Below are 20,292 nucleotides of genomic sequence, written 5' to 3' on the forward strand. Positions count from 1 at the left end.
TTTTTCCCTGCAATTGGCACGTGGCAATCACAAGATCGGTCCCGCCCAGCACTATTTCCACGTGGACATGGCACCGAATGAGCAAGGCACATGGCCTCTGGGCATCTTTGGCCCTTTCAAGTGGGATTTTATGATTCTTCTTGTTTTCCTTCTCCCTTTATTTTTTATAGAGAGCCGCTGATTATGTGAGCTGTTTTGAGCGATCCACCGTGGCGTTCAGTTCAGATGTTGGTGATCCACTCAAAAGACTCTTTTTTGGCCGAGAACGGACCATGTCATGATCAGGAATCCCAAGTCTCGAGTTTTTACCCTATTGGACCTGTCAGCGAAAATTAGCAGTCTACATGCTAGCAGTGAAATGTCTCAATGTCTCTCGTCACAGTGATTTCGACCTTGAATTCTTGGGCATCCTGGCTCGGTTCTCTGGGTTATTGGTAGTCACAGCTTGCTCGGTCCATTTTAGGAGCGGGAATGGTGGTAGCGGATGTCTTCCAAATGGAAAGTGTGAGAGGCTGGAGACGCTGGCTCCGCATACATATCCAGAAATTGCGTCACAAGCTTGACGAAGTCGATGAAGTGGAGAGTTGCAACTAGTAAGATGAACCTATAAAATTTTATAATTCATCAACATTTCCCATGGAAAAGAGAGCAAATACTAGCATCCTTTTGTTAAAGCATTTTCACTTCCACCATGTGAGAGCGTTTGTCTCTTTCCCTATCCACTCCTTCGAGGGTATGGACACTCTGGCCGTAGAAGGTGATGTTGTAGAGGTAATGGGTACTTTCGAGGAGCTTGTGGTCGCTTTCGTAGATTGTGGTGGAAGATCATCATCGTGGTCGAAGACATAGTGTAAAGAAGAAGAAGCAAAGAGACTAGAGAAGAGAGAGCAGAGTAGGGAAGCTCACTAGAGGAGAGAGGGATTCTTGATTAGGTCCTGCAAGTCCTTGAATTGCATCCTCTTCTCGAAGAGTGAAGATGGAAAAATTATAAGCAAAGGATCGTCTAGAATCCTAGTAAAATGTTTATGTATCGTCACCAACTTCATGTGCATCAAAATCCCTGTCAGTGTGTGCACAACAAAAAAATATGGACAATGCATTTGTTTCGTAATGTAGCGTATGTTCAAGCATAGTGCGAAAAATTCGAATTAATGCACCAAATCTGTCAAATTTACAATGTCTTCAAATGTGGAATAGGAATGAGCATAGCCAGAAATGATACTCCTGCAATGCATTCATTTCTCGAGAATCGAATACTTGTCAACCAACATTTACATCCATTTACAGCTGCTCCCAACCTCTCATCGTCGGCTTTGACATCGAGTGGCTATCCAACTTAAAAGGCGTCAACAACCGCGTCGCCATCCTCCAGCTCTCCGTGGGCCTCCACTTCCTCATCTTTCAGTTTCTCCATGCCCCCGAGATCCCCGAGGCCCTTCATTGTCCTCAATTTGAGAGGTCCACTTCATTTGACACGCTCTCTTAACATCATTGCAGTGCAATTGGATGGAGAAACGAGCTGAGCCCGTACAACTTAGAGGCTAATGACTTGATTGGTCTATTGCCACTAAGCATTTGGAGCTGCAAGTAAGAATTGTAGTCGCTATGAGAAGTATGAAGGAGAAAAAGAGATGATCAATAGAGAACAAGGTGAAGAAGGAAAAGAAGGAGAAAGAGAATCTCTGCTAAAATAGATGCGGTTTTTGCCTCCTCTCACAAAATATATTAATAAAATGAAAAAAAAAAAAGTCACGATTGCACTATAATTGGTTGTTTTCATTGGAAATGTAAAATGAAAAGGGCAAGTTAGTCATGTAGCGCTTCTCCATCCCCACTTAAGCCAAATAATAGAAGGAGTCACTTGCTTAGTCGGTCATACTCGTGAAGTACTTTTCAAGAATTCCCAATTTGTCAAAATCAAAGGTGGCATCTTAAGATATAAGATCTTTTAATCACGTTTGATTGTGAGGTGTCGCAAATTTTATAACTTAGCCCGATCAATTAATTCCACCTCAAAAAGCAAGTCATAAGCTTTTCGGCACCGCACAAATCACTATGATTAAATTTTTAACGGAGAAAATATCATAACTTTTCACCACGGTAGTTCGATTGGCCTGATTCCTTGAAATCCAAGATTCGGACACTTTTTGAAGATCAAATTGTATTTCGAACAAGTTTAGGTCGCGAGCTTTTCATTGGGGTAAAAATCGAGTGAATCGAGGATAGGATGAAAAAGTTATATCCGGTCAAAGTATGGTCACATTTGTGTAAAAATAAATTACGAATCACCGATTGTGCATCGATATTGAAGACAATAAAATCCGAAGAAAGCAATAATGCTTCAATCTGGGAAACTACAAGCACATATTATGTACAGCATTTCTATGCGATGCCCGGATAAGAAATTGAGAATGTTTTCATTTACACCACCCAACGTGACCACAGGGAATCTTTTCAGGGCAACAAAATCACCTTGATAGCATGCCTTAAGCACCGTGGTCCCGTTTCGCCCTTTCTCGATTTCCTCTAAGACTTTGACACTCGAGAATTCAATAAGAAAGGCATCATCATGAACGACATCCTCAAAATATGTGATTCCGACACTCTTTTAAGATCGAATTGCATTTTGGAAAAGTGTGGTTGTGAGCTTTCCGTTGCAGTAAAAATCGAGTGAGTCGAGGATATGATGAAAAAGTTATATCCGATCAAAGTACGGTCAAATTTGTGTAAAAATAATTACGAATCACTAATGGTGCATCATTATCGAAGACAGTGAAATCTGAAGAAGGCGATAGTGCTTCAATCAAATCTTGCAAACTACAAGCACATAGCTCTAGAACAAGAAATCTGAATTCCCTGTGGTAGGTTTCTCCACGATTATGTACCACATTTGGATGTTGGAAGGCCAGATAAGAAACTGAGAATGTTTTCATTTATATGAACGTGACCACAAGGGAATCTTTTCAAGACAACAAAATCACCTGATAGCAACCGTTGAAGACCGGTCCTGTTCGCCTAGCCCGATTTCCTCTAAGACTTTGACACTTGAGGAATCCATAAGCAAGGCATCATCAGTAGCAACATCCTTGAAATTTGCAATCCCGACACTTTTTAAGATTGAATGGCATTTCAGAAAAATTTAGGTCGCGAGCTTTCCAGGTAAAAATTGAGTGAATCGAGAATATGATGAAAAAGTTATACTCCGATCAAAGTATGGTCAATTTTTTGTAAAAATAAATTACTGATAGTGCATCATTATCAAAGACAGTGAAATCCGAAGAAGGCAATACTGCTTCAATCTTGCAAACTACAAGCACATAGCTCTGGAACAACAATCCAATCCTATAATAATAGGTTACTGCGTGATTATGCACAACATTTTTATGAAAATGCCCGAATAAGAAATTGAGAATGTTTCAGGGCAACAAAATCATCCTGATAGCAGCCCTTAACGATAGTCTTATAATGATTTTTCTCTTTCTTCTACGATGAATTGTGAACAATATAATTGAGATCTATTTCGTCATTCACAAATTTTAAAAACAATTCTGCACAGTACATAAATAGATATTCAGTAATAATCTATTCACAACATGATATTCACAATTACTCGTAAAATTTACACCACTTAACTACACAAATATATCCCGAAGATTACTCTCACGACAATAATGACCCAAATTGCTTCACAATCTTAGGGTTGTCGACCGTGCAGAATTTACTAGCTGATTAATATCACCTATTTATGTTGAAAAAACAAAGCTTCTTTATTATTATATTATATTTATAATTTTCTTGGATGACTATCACACTACGTAATGAAGGCAAAAAAATTTCAAATATCAAATCACATTTTCGAAAAATTTAGGTCGCAAGCTTTCCATTAACATAAAAAGAGTAAAACAGGCATTGGATGAAAAAATTATACCTGGTCAACATTTGATCAATTTAAATCTAAGTTTATCGTGCACGAGTGATTCATGACACGTGACATGCAATTTATATGACCTAATTCTAATGATAGGTAAAATTAATATGAGCTATTCTAACATGACCCTGAACATGTAATCACTAATGACAAGGAAATTATGACCGATTATGTGGCCTCGATGAGGTGGCAATGTAATGACATAGAATAGAGGCAACTAATTCTATATGATATATGCATGTTATTTTTGTGATTTTTTTTAAAATTAAAATAGAAAACTACCTAAAATATGTAATTACCTAATTTAAATAAGGAAATATTAAATTAAATCCTATTCTAAATTAGTAAATTTCCTAAACTACTACATTACTCTAAACATGCAATTCTAAACTAAGAAACTAACCCATGCAATGCTATTTTTTTGTATTTTTTTCAAAATAGGAAAATTTCTTAAAATAAACTCATGCAATTTAATAAACCCATATAATCAATATATTCTCCACGACCCAAAACAGCAAATCAAAATAACCAAAAATCGATCTCACGTCTCACAGCTCGAATTCTTGATTATTAAGATTTTCAATACGGAAATTTTCTTAATTGGGTATGCCTAAAAATATTTTAACAAAAAGGCAAAAGTACACCACAAGTGCCATAACTTGTGCACGTCGATCACTTTGGTGCCATAACTTTTTTTCGGATCACTTTGGTGAAATCGGAGGAAAATAGATCACTTTAGTGCCAATTTGGTCGGAAATCCGACGTGGCATTTTTTATTAATTTTTGACGCTGACGTGGCTCGCCGGAAGCTGAGTCAGCGTGTACAGTCAGCATTTTTATTTTAAATATTTTTTTCCTTTTTTTTTTCTTCTTTCCTTTTTCTTTTCTTTTCTCCCCTCGCCGGCCGGTTGCCGGCCAGCCACCGGCGAAACCCGGGAAGGGCTGGGCAAGGACGGCCTTGCCCATGGCCGGCGAGGGGTGGCCTCGCCAGATCTCGGCGAGGCGACCCTCGCCGACGACAGGCGAGGCTGGCCCTCGCCGGCCCAGGCGAGGGCTACCCTCGCTGGATCTGGCGAGGGCGACCCTCGCCGGCGTCGGGTGAGGGAAGCCCTCGCCTGGGCGGGCAAGGGTCACCCTCGCCTGAGTCGGGCGTGGGCGATCCTCGCCCGACGCCGACAAGGGTCACCCTCGCTAGATCCGGCGAGGGCAGCCCTCGCCTGGGACCGGCGAGGCGCGGCCTTGCGGGCGAGGAGGCGGCCTCGCACTGTCGCCGGCGAGGGTCGCCTCGCCCAGATCTGTTTGCGAGGCCGCCCCTCGCCGGCCATGGGCAAGGCCGCCCTCGCCTGACCCTTCCGGGCTTCGCCGGTGGCCGGCCGGCGAGGGGAGAAAAGAAAAGAAAAGAAAAAGGAAAGAAGAAAAAAAAAAAGGAAAAAAATATTTAAAATTAAAAATGCTGACTGTACACGCTGGAAAAAAATATTTAAAATAAAAAATGCTGACTGTACACGCTGACTCAGCCTCTGGCGAGCCACGTCAGCGTAAAAAATTAATAAAAAATGCCACGCCGGATTTCCTGCCAAATTGGCACTAAAGTGATCTCTTTTCTTCCGACTTGGCACCAAAGTGATCCGAAAAAAAGTTATGGTACCAAAGTGATCGCCGTACACAAGTTATGGCACTTGTGGTGTACTTTTGCCAAAAAAAAAATATATCATGTTAGAATCTCAATAAACACAATTTAGGAAATTATATATTTGAATTGAGTATGGCTTACATAATTACCTAAATCGGGTTTCAATTCCGACAAGACCCACGATGAGGGACCATCGTCAACGTTCGGCATGGACTCCGGCTTGTGGATTGGCGTGGGGAGGCTCACAGTGACCGACGAGGGAGTGAGCAACACGATGTGAACCGGCTCGACGGAAACTTGATGGACTCAGCCAGGAACTGGACCTACTGGTCAAGTAGCGAGAGCAAGGAGACGCCAGAGAACTTGGACTGGAGAGCGAAGCACAGCAACGATTGGAGCTCGTCGGGCTACTGGTTTTGCAGCAGGAATCGTTGAAGTTGTTGTCGATGGCTCCCCGGAGTTCGAAGTTGCTGCTGGCCTCACCGAAACTGCTGCAAGGACTCCAAAGCACTAGCTGGAGGTTGTCGGACAGCGACCGGAGAGAATCGGAGATTCGGCAGGAATCAGATGGCGGTTGATGCTGGAACGAATCGCGGTGTATTGGTGGAGCACAGCTATTCCGGACCAAAAGTAGCCTCCACGGATGTTCTTTCCATTTGGGCATGTCCGTGAGTTTTCTCCCTTTGTATTCTCCAACGTTGGGCGTGTTCTGTATGTGGCGAACGTGAGTGAATCCTGGAAAGAAAATAAAAAATTATTATAGTGCCTCTGCCCTCTTTATGAATAGGTAACCAAGAACAGATTATAGCCAAGCGTTCCTCAAGTGTTCCTTACATGAATATGGTCTTGGTATCTTTCCTTTTTCTCCTCTACGTCCAGTTAAAATTTTGATATTCAACAATAGCGTTGGTGCTTATTTGGCTGACCAACCTTCTCTCGTTGAGCAGTCCCAATATAATTTGACTCTCCACTCTTTGAGATTTTGAGAATATGTGGCTTTTAGCACTCTCTTCTTGTGGCCGAAAGATAGGAATGTTCAGAATATATCTTTCTTAACTTAACATTCTCCATGTGTTCCTCACATGTAATTTTTCCTCCACTATATATTTTCATTGGGCTTGGCCAAATTTTGTGCTCTTGCGGGCTTAGTCCAATTGATTCAATTAAGATCAGAACCTTCCCTGCACCAATTCACCAACTTTATGCAATTATATGCACCACATAATCGACGGGTCTCCCTAAAGCTTGAGGGAGAAGGAAAAGAAGAAGAAGAAGGGCACCCGGAGTGGAGCCCAGTAGAACAGCTCGGGTGCGCCATTCTTGCCATAATGCAATTTTTTCTTGTTCGCAAGTGTTATCGTTTTTTGATTTCCGTGATATCGGTTTGTTGTTCCCATCTCAAGCGCCAAGTTTAGTCAACTCCATGCTGGTCTTGCCTGGTGCATTTATATTTAGATTGAGACCCCAAACAATTTTGTGTTTCGAATGACTTGTTCATAAGTGTTTTGACTTTTAAGATAGAAGTGCTACAATCGATATGCAATCACGTACTACTGTGACAGAGCTAGAATTCTTAACAAAGGGAAGGAGCCCCGACATTTTTTTTTTTTTTTTGGTAAGGGAAGGAGCCCCGACATTTTCAACGTATTAGACTTTAGAATTAGCATTAATTGTTATTACCATGTAGAAAAATACAGTCTGATAAATCAATATAAGAAATAAGTGAAAGAATAGTTTTTAAAATATTTTTACTAATAGAATCACACTAAAGAGTATGAGTGAAATTGGTTCGCTAAATGGAGTACTCTCAATTTATTTTATGAAATTTCATCTTTTTTTTTCGACACCAAAGGGAAAGGTCAAAACTATCCCCTGCTTTCCAAAATGATTTAACGCAACATGCAACTTCATAAGCTATCATGTGAGAACCATTATTTTTCTATTTAATGTGTATATAAATATACCATTTTCATGATGTGTGCTTTTTAATTTTTTGGGTCGGAGCGAAACATATGCATAGATATATAGATACAGATACATACGTACACATATGTACACATGAACGTTCAGCCAGAAGCCGACAACGACGACGTAGGACAGCGTTTGGGGGTGGTGAAATCATCGGCTCCACCGTCAACCAGAGAGAGGGGAGCGACGCCTGCCGACGGCAGGCCACCCGGGACCCTCTCCGGGGGCAAAGCCTCCTCACACTATGATGATTTGTACTTGACATGAAATATTCGTTTTGAGCCATACATATAGAATTGCAGTTCAACTACCCCAATTTTGAATGTCTGATTCCACAAGAATGTTGATTCCACCAGCTTTCTGGAATGAACATTCTTCTGCTTAGGCCATGGAATGAGAACTCCATTCCAAGTTAAACTACAATTTATAACCAAATTTACTTATTACTAGACTCTCTTCATAATGTAATCTTAACTGCTACCATTTGTAACCACGTATGCTATGAAATTACAATGTATTATTTCATGAACTAAAAAAATATAACTTACAACAATTATATCGACTATTTACATACTATTTACAAGCTATAATAATTTACTTAACTAAGTCTAAAAAATTATTATGATAATTGAGAATATCGGATTAATTAAAATTAAATTTTACACCAATCAAATTAATTTACTTGATGTTGTTGCTAATTTCTTTACAAATGCAATACATTTTCCAATTTTCATTTTTTTATTATGATTATTAATTTATTACTTGTAATTTAAAATTTCTTATGTTCAAGTATTATTTTTTAAAAAATGCATTGGCAATCCTAAATCAAATTTATTTTGGAATCCCATCTCAATCTATTCGATTCTCACCATTTTCTTACAATCAAACAAAAAAGCTCTCATACCATTTGGCTCCCAGTATTCTTTTTTCTTCTTACAACCAAATGAATAAATTGGAATTCTCGTTTCATTACTATTTGTGAATTTCAAAGTACGAAGGGAAAGTCAAGACAACCAATAGAATCAAGACAAAAGACGCGATTGAAGCTATGACTTCATGAACACATTCCCATCTGGCAGAAGAGAACAACAGTTTGACCTTTTTCTTTTGCCGATGTCAAGATGGAAATGAGGAGGTGAGCTAACTAAGGACCAATAAACACCTCATCTCGTATTTCTTTCCTACCCGCACCAGAAGACTAGTCACCAACTCATCATCACAACGCCAATTTTCTACACAATATTTCTTGCTATATATACTCCAATCATTCTCCTCACTAAGGCATCACAAGTAGCAATCATTCTCCTCTTGAGCCTATACAAAACATAGAACTCATTCTCCGTTTACCAATATGGCTTCTTCCTCAAAGAGCTTCATTCTCTTCGTTGCCTTAATTTTCTCAACCATTCATATGAGCTTCGGAGCTCACCATCTGTTGCAGACAACTATGCCATCGATACCGTCGCTTCCAACCATACCTACTCTGCCGACTTCTTTGCCGCCGCTACCGGCCATGCCGACACTACCAAAGGTCGCCGTGCCGCCTATGCCTGCCATCCCGACCCTGCCTCAGCCCACATTGCCAACGCTACCCACCACCCAGCCAACGCTACCGAGCTTGCCAACCATGCCGACCACTCTACCGCCGCTTCCGAGCTTGCCAACCATGCCGACCACCTTGCCGCCGATGCCAAGCATCCCTACTTCTCTCCCGAAAATTCCTTCTATTCCTTTCCTCACTCCTCCTCCAGCCACCAGCCCTTGAAGATTTTAGTACCATACGAGGTCACCCGAGAGTATTTTCGATTTGTTGGAGTGCCTCCTTTAATTTGTAGAATTGTTCGAATACAGGGCTTGTGTTATGATGTCTTTTGGGATTCTATGTATCATTCATGTTGCTTTCTATATATCGTTCATATTTATATATCAACCGCTAACTTAGCTCACATTTTATTGTGTTCTTTCCATCGCTTCCAAGCTCATTATTACGTGCAGTACAATCAACTGGATTTATGATGAGAAAAAGATTCACATAGAAAAGAAATTGAATTGAAAAGCGCTATAACTATACTGAAATGACAAAGTACCGCAATTCGCATATTTCACATTTTCAATAAATGGTGTATTACTCACATGGGGTTGCGCCCTATCAGATTATTTATAATCGTTGCTTTTAGGGGCATAACTAAATGGAGTTAATTTCTTCAATGTTGTGGAACTCCATCATGGTTGAAGAATGTGGGGAGTTCTAGATGGATGTAATAGGATATTAGTACATTCGACACATAATATAAATGAGAAAATTTGTCATCTAGAAAAGGAAATACAAAATGAATCGATCGTAAAATTATGAGATTTGCTGTTCCTTTCTTTTGTAAGGAAGATGCTAATGGTAAATTTCCCCCTTTAGTGCCAACTTCCACATAATACCAATTATTATCATGGTGGCAATTTATTCGATGTGAAACGGGAAGAAGACAAAATCACAATTGCGTTGTCCTGCACGACCTTTTACTCTTTAGTATGGTTATTAGTGCAGGTGGCTGCTCATGTATTTTTTGGCACATGTTAATTTATTTGGAACACAATTTCATTTAACCCCTCAGCTTTAGCCTTCAGGGTTAGTGGACGTTAAATTCCGAACTTTAAAAAGTTGCGTTGGGGTTTGCTCGGACACCCTTCCTTCTTGGGAAGAGGAGGTGGAGAGTTTGATATCTCATCTTCTCGGGGATTAAGGAGGGGGAGAGTTTTAGATTAGGAATTAGGTTTCATTCCAAATAAAAAAAAAAGGGAAAAAGGGGGGATTTGGGTGTTTTTTTGGGAAGGGGCTTTGGCCTCAAGCCCCTCCCAAAATGCTAGAGTATTTGGTTAAGATTTGGCCGAGCGTTCTAAATTCAGATATGAGCTTTCAAGATTCCACGAATGCTACTATTCATATCTTTTTTTTTTTTTAAAGGTTTATTGGAGGCAAAAGTTTGAGAGTGAGTTAATAGTTAGAGTAGGACAGACAAAAAAAATACTCGTTAACTTCTTCCGTTATCATGTATTGCACACATTCCTTTCGCGGGGGGCAGTTTAAAGCACAATATTTTCTTTAATTTTGTATAAAATGTTCCAACCAACTAAAATTTAAAAGAATATATGTATAACGAGGGAAAATTGCCACCACTAACCCTTAAACTTACCAAAGAAATATGTGGTTGGGAAAAAAATAGATATATTAGAACGGATACCATAAAAAGTAAATAATAGAAGAAAAAAAATACTGGCTATTGATTAGGAGATGTAACCATATTTTTCAACCATTCAATTGCATGGTTTTACTGGTTATTTCTACTAAACATACTTTACTAATCTAATGTGCTAATTTAAGAAAATTTAAAAAAATAGGAAATTCTTAGAAAAATAAAAAATATTTGGGATAGGCACTAATAGAGCTCCAAATTTGAGAGAGAGAGAGAGAGAGAGAGAGAGAGAGAGAGTTGACTTTGCATATATCTTCGTAAATAGGCTAGACTCGGAAGGAAATAAAGTCCCACAAATTTTAACTTCTTCAAGTACAAGGAGGATTGGGCCAAAAAAAAAAAAGTACAAGGAGGGAACCAAATATGAACAAATTGAAAAGCATTGAAGATGTCCGAACTACGAAGGGATCCGTCAAGGCCACACGCAGGAAACCTAGATTGATACGTTAAAATCCAGAAGCAAGTTATCAATAACCGTAGTTAGCCGTAGTTACGAAACAAGTTATCTACTTACCATCCACAAGGACATAGATCAGAAGCTTGACTTTCATGAAATCATGACCATTCGACCGAACAATATAGAAGACAAAGTTTGGTCCCTTCTTTATTATTTTTGCCTGTGGAAGATTGAGCTGAGAAGGTGAGCTAACAAAGAACCAATGAGGAGATGTTCTTTTTATTCCTAACCATACCCAAAGGCCAGTAACCAACTTATTATCAAAACCCTAAATTTTATATGACTGTCTCTTGCTATATAAACTCCCATCTCCTTCCTCCATTTACTCAGACATAATAAGCAGTCCATTCCTCTCAGCTCATTGATTCCCAGTCCTTGAGCCTGTCACAACACAATCCAGACTTTATACACCAACATGGCTTCTTCCTCTAAAAGTTTTGTTCTCTTCATCACCCTAATTTTCTCAACCATCAACATGAGCTTCGGAGCCCGTCATCTATTGCAAACAACTATGCCATCCATACCATCTCTTCCCACAATACCAACTTTACCAAACCCGACGTCGCTGCCACCGCTGCCGACATTGCCTAAGGTCGCCATGCCACCAATGCCTACCATCCCAACGACCCTACCTCAGCCCACACTGCCGACGCTACCCACCACCCAGCCAACGCTACCGAGCTTGCCAACCATGCCAACCACTCTACCGCCGCTTCCAAGCTTGCCAGCCATGCCGACCACCTTGCCGCCGATGCCAAGCATCCCTACTTATCTCCCTAAAATCCCTTCTATTCCTTTCCTTACTCCTCCTCCAGCCACCAGCCCTTGAAGATTTTAGTACCATACGAGTTTACCTGAGAGTATTTTTCATATGTTGGAGTGCCTCCTTTTGTTTGTATAATTGTTCGAATTCATGTCGTGTTATGACGTCCTTTGGGATTCTATGGATCATTCATATTGTTTTCTAGGGAGATATTTGGGTGTGAATAAAAGTCTTTTCCATTGTGATGTACCTATGTATTTATGATATATATGTATTGATCTGTTACTAGACTCACATTTTGTTATGTATTTTCCATCTTCCAAACTTATTGTTACGTGCAGTACAATCAATTTGATTTATGAGGAGAAGATTCAAATAGAAAAGCAACTTAACCAAAAGTGCTACATCTATACTGAATTGGCATCGTTCCTCAACCTGTCTCTTCCACATTCACATAAAATGGTGTATTACTCGCATGTGTTTGTGCCCTATCGAACATTTTATAACGGTTGCTTTTAGCTAGATAATCAAATGGAGTTGATTTCTTTGTCTAATTTGGAAGTCCATCACTGTTAAAAGCATTTTTATGGAGTTAAAAGATGGATACGATCGATTGGAATTTATGGAGAGCAGTGTGTTTTCTCCCTGATTGATTTTTTTTTGGTGGGTTCATTTGCCAAGCAATTTGCTGGAGATCTCCGAAATGTCATTCCACATTGTTTCGGATGAATTTGCAGTAACATAAATTTCGGGTGTGGATCCTCCATCCAGTACGGAGCTCCTTTTTGTTACTCAAAAAATTGTGAATTTATAAAAATGAGGTTTTGATCAACGGCGGCTGAAATACATCGAGATAAAGAGGAGTACCATACAGACTTGAGGATGTTCCCCCCAAATTTTGATGGCAATTCTAGTTGGGGTCAAGACACCATTTGTTCTTCAACCCTTTCTAATTGTTTAAGGAGAACACTAAGGATTTTTATGTGAAATTGAGTCCTTGCACCATATATTTGGTTTACGTAGCTCATTCTATTAAATAAACTAGGGAAAATGTTTCGCAATGCTGGCATCATCTGTGGTAGTTATATACTTCAAATTTTGAAAAAATAGAGGAGAAAAAAAACTTCAGTGAAATGTCGCTAACATGTTTATCATCGTTTCCATATGACGTCAAACATGCTAGACTTATGCAGTTGCATTGTCACATGTTTCAATGAACATAAACTTATCTTCGTATTTTAGGCTCGATTCGGTTGTTGAAGTCCCACAAGTCTCAACTTCTTCAAGTACTAGGAGTTCACCCAAAATGACATTGACGATGTCAAAAGTATCGGAGGAATCAGTCGAGGCAACATGTAGAAACCCTAGATTGATACGTTAAAATCCAGAAGCTTGGATTCATGAAAGCGTGGCCATCTGGCAGAACAAGAACAACAGATTTGACCTTTGTTTTTCCTTTTAGCCGGTGGAAGATTGGGCTGAGGTTGCGACCTAACAAAGAACCTATAAAGAGATGTTCTGTTTTTCTGTCCTAACCATACCCAAAAACCAGTCACCAACTTATGATCACAACCCTAGATTTTATATGACCATCTCTTGCTAGATAAACTCCCATCCCCTTCCTCCATTTACACAGACACAATTAGCCATTCCATTCCTCTCAGCTCATTGATTTCCAGTCCTTTGAGCCTATCACAGCACAACATCCAGACTCCATATACTGATATGGCTTCTTCCTCTAAGGGCTTTGTTCTCTTCATCGCCCTAATTTTCTCAACCATCAATATGAGTTTCGGAGCTCATCATCTATTTCAAACAGCTATGGCATTTATTCCGTCTCGTCCCACCGTACCAACTTTACCAACATCATTGCCTATGCTGCCGACCATGCCGACATTGCCAAAGGTCACCATGCTACCAATGGCTGCCATCCCAACAACCTGGGCTCAGCCCACACTGCCAACGGTGCTCGCCACACAACCAACACTGCCCGCAACTACTTTGCTGCCGCCTCCGACCTTGCCAACCGCACCTACCATGTTGCCGCCAATGCCAAGCATCCCTACTTCTCCCGCTAAAATTCCCTCTATTCCTTTCCTCACTCCAACTCCAGCCACCAGCCCTTGAAGATTTTAGCATCACGTGACGTCACTTCAGAGTATTTTTAATTGTTGGCGTCCCCCCTTATGCGTGTAAGATTGTTCGCATATATATGTGTGTTGTCATGAGATGTCTTCTCCGGATTCTATTCAACATTCGCGTTGTTTTCTAGTGAGCTCTTTTGGTGCGAATGAATGTTATCCAATATCTTGTATCTGCTACTATGATATCTATTGATCAGTTGACTTGTTTTCCCCCAAAATCAGAAAAATCCTTGAAGATTTTAGCATCACGTGGCGTCACTTCGAGTATTTTTAATTGTTGGCGCCCCCCTTATGCGTGTAAGATTGACATATATATATGTGTTGTCATGAGACTTCCCCGATGTCTGAGCTCCTTTTTGATCTGCTACTATGATATCTATTGATCGAGTTGACTTGCCTTCCATCCTTGTTATGTCCTTCCCACTGCTTCCAAGCTTGTTACTGATTATTACATTCTGTCAGTACAAAAGTTCCGCCGCACACGACTTTATCAACCTTGTTTTCCATTGTTAATGTTGAAGTTGGGCGCTACAAAAATTAACCTTTCACCGCGGCGGAATTCGGTGGATAGAAGCCTGGAATTTCGTGGCTGATCAGTCATAGCTGAAGGCATGCAGCAGTAGACCTTGTCGAGATTGAGCAATTTCGTGGCCGAAAGTATACTTTTCACCACGAAGATAATTCACGGCAAAAGGCGTGAAATAGATGCTCAACTTAAAGAGCCAACCTTTTGTGACGAAAATTTCGTGAGTTGTACTAAAAGCATGCATAAAAAACAAACGTGGCTAATCATAATAGGCATAGGCAAAATTCATGATCGACGCGTCAAATTCCATAGAGGTTGAATTATCTAATTTCACAAAACAAGGCAATAACATGCATAACTAATACTTTTAGCCATGAAATTTAAACATTGGATATAATTTCTTGGCAACAGGCACATTTCTTTTTTAAAAAAAAAGTCTGATATTTTTTTTGCCATGAAAAAAAATCGACAGACATCGGGCCACAAAACTTTTCGTGGCAAAAAGTTCATGTTAGTTTACTTGCAATTTTTCCACCATAAAAATTTAATTAAATTCATTTGTACATAAAAAATTTTTTGCCTGTTTAAAAGGATAAATTTAAAATCTTTGCAAATTTTAATTTTATATTATAGGTCCCATTTGCAAATCTGAGTATTGTTAATTTTTTTTTTTTTGCAGTTGTTTATGCATACCATAAATTAACCCCAATAAGCAAATATAAAGTTAAAACATTAGATTCATAATTTAGTGATATATGACATAGTGGTCCGACCCGTGATACCTTGCCTCCGGTCTCTAGTGTCGAACACGAAATCGTTTTTTTGCGTATCTCTAGCATCTTCTCTTGGTTAAACAATCAAAGTTTTAGGAAAAATTAAAACATTAAATGCTGCATTAAGAGAATTGATCGAGGATATTACACTTCTGCAATTCTGCCTTCCTCGCTCATCCACCCACTCCCCATTACTTTTCTCCTAAATCTGGCTTATTCTGCTACTGTTTTTCTGATTGAATTTTTCATGATTTACTATTTTCACCATAGTTTGCATTATTTCCCAATCATAAAAGCATGAAAGAAGAAAATATGTTGAAAAATCGAAACAGAAGCTATAGCAAATTAAACAGAAATGCAAAAGTAGTAGTGTAAGCAAGCACATGTTAAGAGCTATGCAGAAAAGAAAAGAATATTAACGTTTGTGAAAGTATACATCAAAGGAGGAGGAAGAAGACGATTAATGCGGCATGTGTTATCTGCTTATGGCACAGAAAACACACAAGCCTCGATTTGCTCCCTCTCCCTCTCTATTCTCTCTCTTATCTCTCAGTTTCTCTCTCCTCTGTTTCTCAATGAAAATGGCCGAACGGGGGGGGGGGGGGTGCTTCCGGGGATTGCCGGTCGGTTTGCTGGAGACGGCGAGGCTGACTGGGACCTCAAGACACCCCCAGGCTCCTCTCTCTTCTCTGTTTTTCTCTGGTTCTCTCACTCACCACCTCTCTGTTCTTTTTTTTCTCAAAACCGAACCCAGCCAACCCCCCTTCTCTCTCTCTCTCGCTGGCCTCTGTATATCCGACGATGATGACTCCACCCTCTGCTCCCTTCAATGCTCTGCACGGGCCATGAATTTCGTGGCAATTTTGCGTGGTGGAGCGGATAATCCGCGCTTCTGCAGTGGGGGCCGGGACAGACCAGAACAGAGGAGCAGGGGGGAGGCTGAATCGGGGGAGGTGGAAGAGAAAGGAGGCTGGGCCGGGTCGGGCCCAGCTCACGCGGGAAGAGGAAAAGAAAAGAGAAGGTGGGCTGGGCCCATGCAGGGAAGAAAAGGAAAAAAGAAAAGGGCCGGGTCGACCCGGCCTCGACCCGGCCCAACTAGAGATTTTGTTTTAATTAATTTTTTTTTAAAAAAAAACATTCTAATAGACCTTATTAATATAAAATGTGCCTAATTTCTATATGCAATGCATTTAAATAGAAATATTTGTTTTGTTTTAGGAATTAATGAAAATTAACTCCTAAATTTTGTGCAATTAATTTTGGGCAAATTAAAAATAGGTGTCAACACATCCTTGTTATGTCCTTCCCACTGCATCCAAGCTTGTTACTGATTATTACATTCTGTCAGTACAAAAAGTGTCCTCTGCACACGACTTTATCAACCTTGTTTTCCATTGTTAATGTTGAGTGGGCGCTACAAAAAAATTAACCTTTCACCGCGGCGGAATTCGGTGGATGGAAGCCTGGAATTTCGTGGCTGATCAGTCGTAGTTGAAGGCATGCAGCAGTAGACCTTGTCGAGATCGAGCAATTTCGTAGCCGAAAGTACTCTTTTCCCCACGAAGATAATTCACGGCAAAAGGCGTGAAATAGATGCTCAACCTAAAGAGCCAACCTTTTGTGACGAAAATTTCGTGAGTTGTCGTAGCTTTGGCAGCACAAAATCTCGTGGCTAATCATATTAGGCAAGGAAAAATTCATGATCGAAGCGTCAAATTCCATAGAGGTTGAATTATCTTTGCTCACAAAATATTTCGTGGCAACAACGTCGTGGGAAAAACCTATACTTTTAGCCATGAAATTTTCGTAGGTGAAATTTCTTGGCAACACCACATTCCTTATTAAAAGTCTATATACTTTTTGCCATGAAACAAATCGACACATCGGGCCACTAAACTTTTCGTGGCTAAAAGTTCATGTGAGTTTACTTGCAACTTTTCCACCATGAAAATTTCGTTGCTAAATTCATTTGTACATAAAAAAATTTTTTTGCCTGGTTAAAAGGGTGCAAATTCGCTCGTTGCTAAAAGTCCTTTGCAAATTTTGATTTTATATTATAGGTCCCATTTGCAAATCTGAGTATTGTTAATTTTTTTTTTTTTGCAGTTGTTTATGCATATCATAAATTAACCCCAATAAGCAAATATAAAGTTGAAACATTAGATTCATAATTTAGTGATATATGACATAGTGGTCCGACCCGTGATACCTTGCCTCCGGTCTCTAGTGTCGAACACGAAATCGTTGTTGTGCGTATCTCTAGCATCTTCTCTTGGTTAAACAATCAAAGTTTTAGGAAAAATTAAAACATTAAATGCTGCATTAAGAGAATTGATCGAGGATATTACACTTCTGCAATTGTGCCTTCCTCGCTCATCCACCCACTCCCCATTACTTTTCTCCTAAATCTGGCTTCTTCTGCTACTGTTTTTCTGATTGAATTTTTCATGATTTACTATTTTCACCATAGTTTGCATTATTTCCCAATCATAAAAGCATGAAAGAAGAAAATATGTTGAAAAATCGAAACAGAAGCTATAGCAAATTAAACAGAAATGCAAAAGTGGTAGTGTAAGCAAGCACATGTTAAGAGCTATGCAGAAAAGAAAAGGTTATTAACGTTTGTGAAAGTATATATCAAAGGAGGAGGAAGAAGACGATTAATGATGCATGTGTTATCTGCTTATGGCACAGAAAACGCGCATCTCTATCCCAATCTTAGCTTGATTCAATCATTTTAGCTAAGTTTCAATTAATTGTTTTGACGAAGCTTACTCTAGATCCTTTTAGCATTTAAAGATGTTTAAATATAGACTCTATCTATTGTTAACATTCGAAAATAACATGAAAGAGTAAAGGATGACATGTAAATAATTGGTAAGGTTATCGGGTCACGTGCCGACACAATCCCAAATGTCATGTCACGTGGCAAGCGCAGAGCTAAAGAGAAGTGCCACGCGACGAGCACATGAGTGAACGCTCTCCCAACTCTGATTTTAATTATATATAATAAGTACAACCCTACTATGATAACTTGTTTGGTAACACTTAACACCAATTTCAAAGGAGATAAGACCAAAACTATTTTTTTTGTGGAATGTTTGTGTCTACTTTTTATTCTTTATTATCATTTGAGTCACCCAAAAAAAAAAAAACCGGAGTGCGTAAAGGCTGAAGCCCATCACCGTAACAGTTGACCATCTAATTAATGGAATCCAAAGTTCGGAGAGATCAGTCAAGGCAACTCAAAGAAACCTGGATTACTATGTTAAACTCCAGAAGCAAGTTACTAATCAACCAAGATATTAGTAAGTTATGAAGCAAGTTGTTCGGTTACCTTTCCCAAAGACATAGATGCGAAGTTTGACTTCATGAAAGCACGGTCATCTGGCAGAAGAAGAACAACAGATATGACCCTTTCTTGCTTTTTTTCAAGTGGAAGATTGAGCTTAGGAGGTGAGCTAACTAAGTACCAATAAGGAGACGTTCTGCTCTTTTCCTACCCATAACCAAATGCCAGTCACCAACTTAATACACAATCCAAAATTCTATATGACTATCTCTTGCTATATAAACTCATATCCCCCTTCCTCCATTTACCCAGACACAATTAGCAATCCATTCCTCTCAGCTCATTGATTTCAAGTCCTTCAGCCTATCACAACAAAAGATCTAGACTTCATTTACCAACATGACTTCTTCCTCAAAGAACTTTGCTCTCGTCATCACCCTAGTTTTCTCAACCATCAATATGAGCTTCGGAGCTCGTCAACTGCTTCAAACAACTATGCCATCAATACCGTCTCTTCCCACCATACCAGCTTTACCAACGCCGTTGCCTCCGCTACCGGCCATGCCCACATTGCCAAAGGTCGCCATGCCGCCATTGCCTGTCATCCCCACGACCCTACCTCAGCCCACACTGCCGACGCTGCCCACCACACAACCAACACTCCCCACGACTACTCTGCCGCCGCTTCCAAGCTTGCCAACCATGCCGACCACCTTGCCGCCCATGCCAAGCATCCCTACTTCTCTCCCTAAGATTCCCTCTATTCCTTTCCTCACTCCACCTCCAGCCACCAGCCCTTGAAGATTATAGCATCGTGTGAGGTCACTTCGGAGTATTTTTAAATTGTTGGCGTCCCCCGTTATGTCTGTAAGATTGTTCGCATATACGTGTGTTGTGTCCTGATATGTATTTTGGGATTCTATTTATCATTCATATTGATTCCTAGAATGATATGTATTGATCAGTGATTTTGGCTCACATTCTTTTTATGTCCTTTCCACCGCTTCCAAAGCTTGTCAGCAGTTATAACGTACACCGTCAGTATAAAAAAAAAATGTTTTCCACGTACAGCTTTATGCACCTTTTCATTGTTAATAAAGAGAATTGACCTTTTGCCCTGACATAATATCGTGGCTAGAAGCCTAATATTTCGTGAAACAAGTCGTGGCGAAAGGCCCATGGCAACATAATTTCCTCGCCTAGTGGCCGTTCGGGTGAGGGCCGCAACCCTCGCCTACAACCAGCAATGGCATCGCGGCCCTCAGCTGTGGGTGGCGAGGGTCGCTAGCCCTCGCCGAACTTGGTAGAAAAAAAGGATAAGAAAGAAATAAAAAAGAAGAAAATAAAAAAAATTAGAAAATTCTTAAAAATTTAAATGTTAGTGCCGGCCACGAAGGACGACTAGTGGCTAGGAGGATTATATTGATAAATCATCAAAAGGTTTATAACTTAACTGGCAAAATTGAAAGGTTTAGTACTCAATTGGAATTCATACAATAAATTTGGCACATTTTGGTAATTTTCCCACAATTAAAGTTAAAAAAGAATTAGAACCTATTAAAA

General features: G+C 39.9%; 1 protein-coding gene across 1 annotated transcript; it reads left to right on the top strand.

The window, feature by feature from the left end:
* The first annotated feature begins 19,128 nt into the window (after nt 1-19,128).
* LOC130136931 (protein PELPK1-like) lies at nt 19,129-19,530 on the top strand. The gene has a single exon (XM_056307556.1). The coding sequence runs from the start codon at nt 19,129-19,131 to the stop codon at nt 19,528-19,530; it is 402 nt and encodes a 133-aa protein (XP_056163531.1).
* The last annotated feature ends 762 nt before the right edge of the window (nt 19,531-20,292 follow it).

The sequence above is a fragment of the Syzygium oleosum genome, unplaced genomic scaffold (assembly GCF_021117445.2).
Source record: "Syzygium oleosum isolate NSW1041296 unplaced genomic scaffold, Sole_v2.1 Sole_v2.55, whole genome shotgun sequence".
Lineage (NCBI taxonomy): Eukaryota > Viridiplantae > Streptophyta > Magnoliopsida > Myrtales > Myrtaceae > Syzygium > Syzygium oleosum.

Excerpts from the sequence above, each read along its gene's own strand:
- LOC130136931 (XM_056307556.1), top strand. The coding sequence starts at position 19,129 with ATGACTTCTTCCTCAAAGAACTTTGCTCTCGTCATCACCCTAGTTTTC.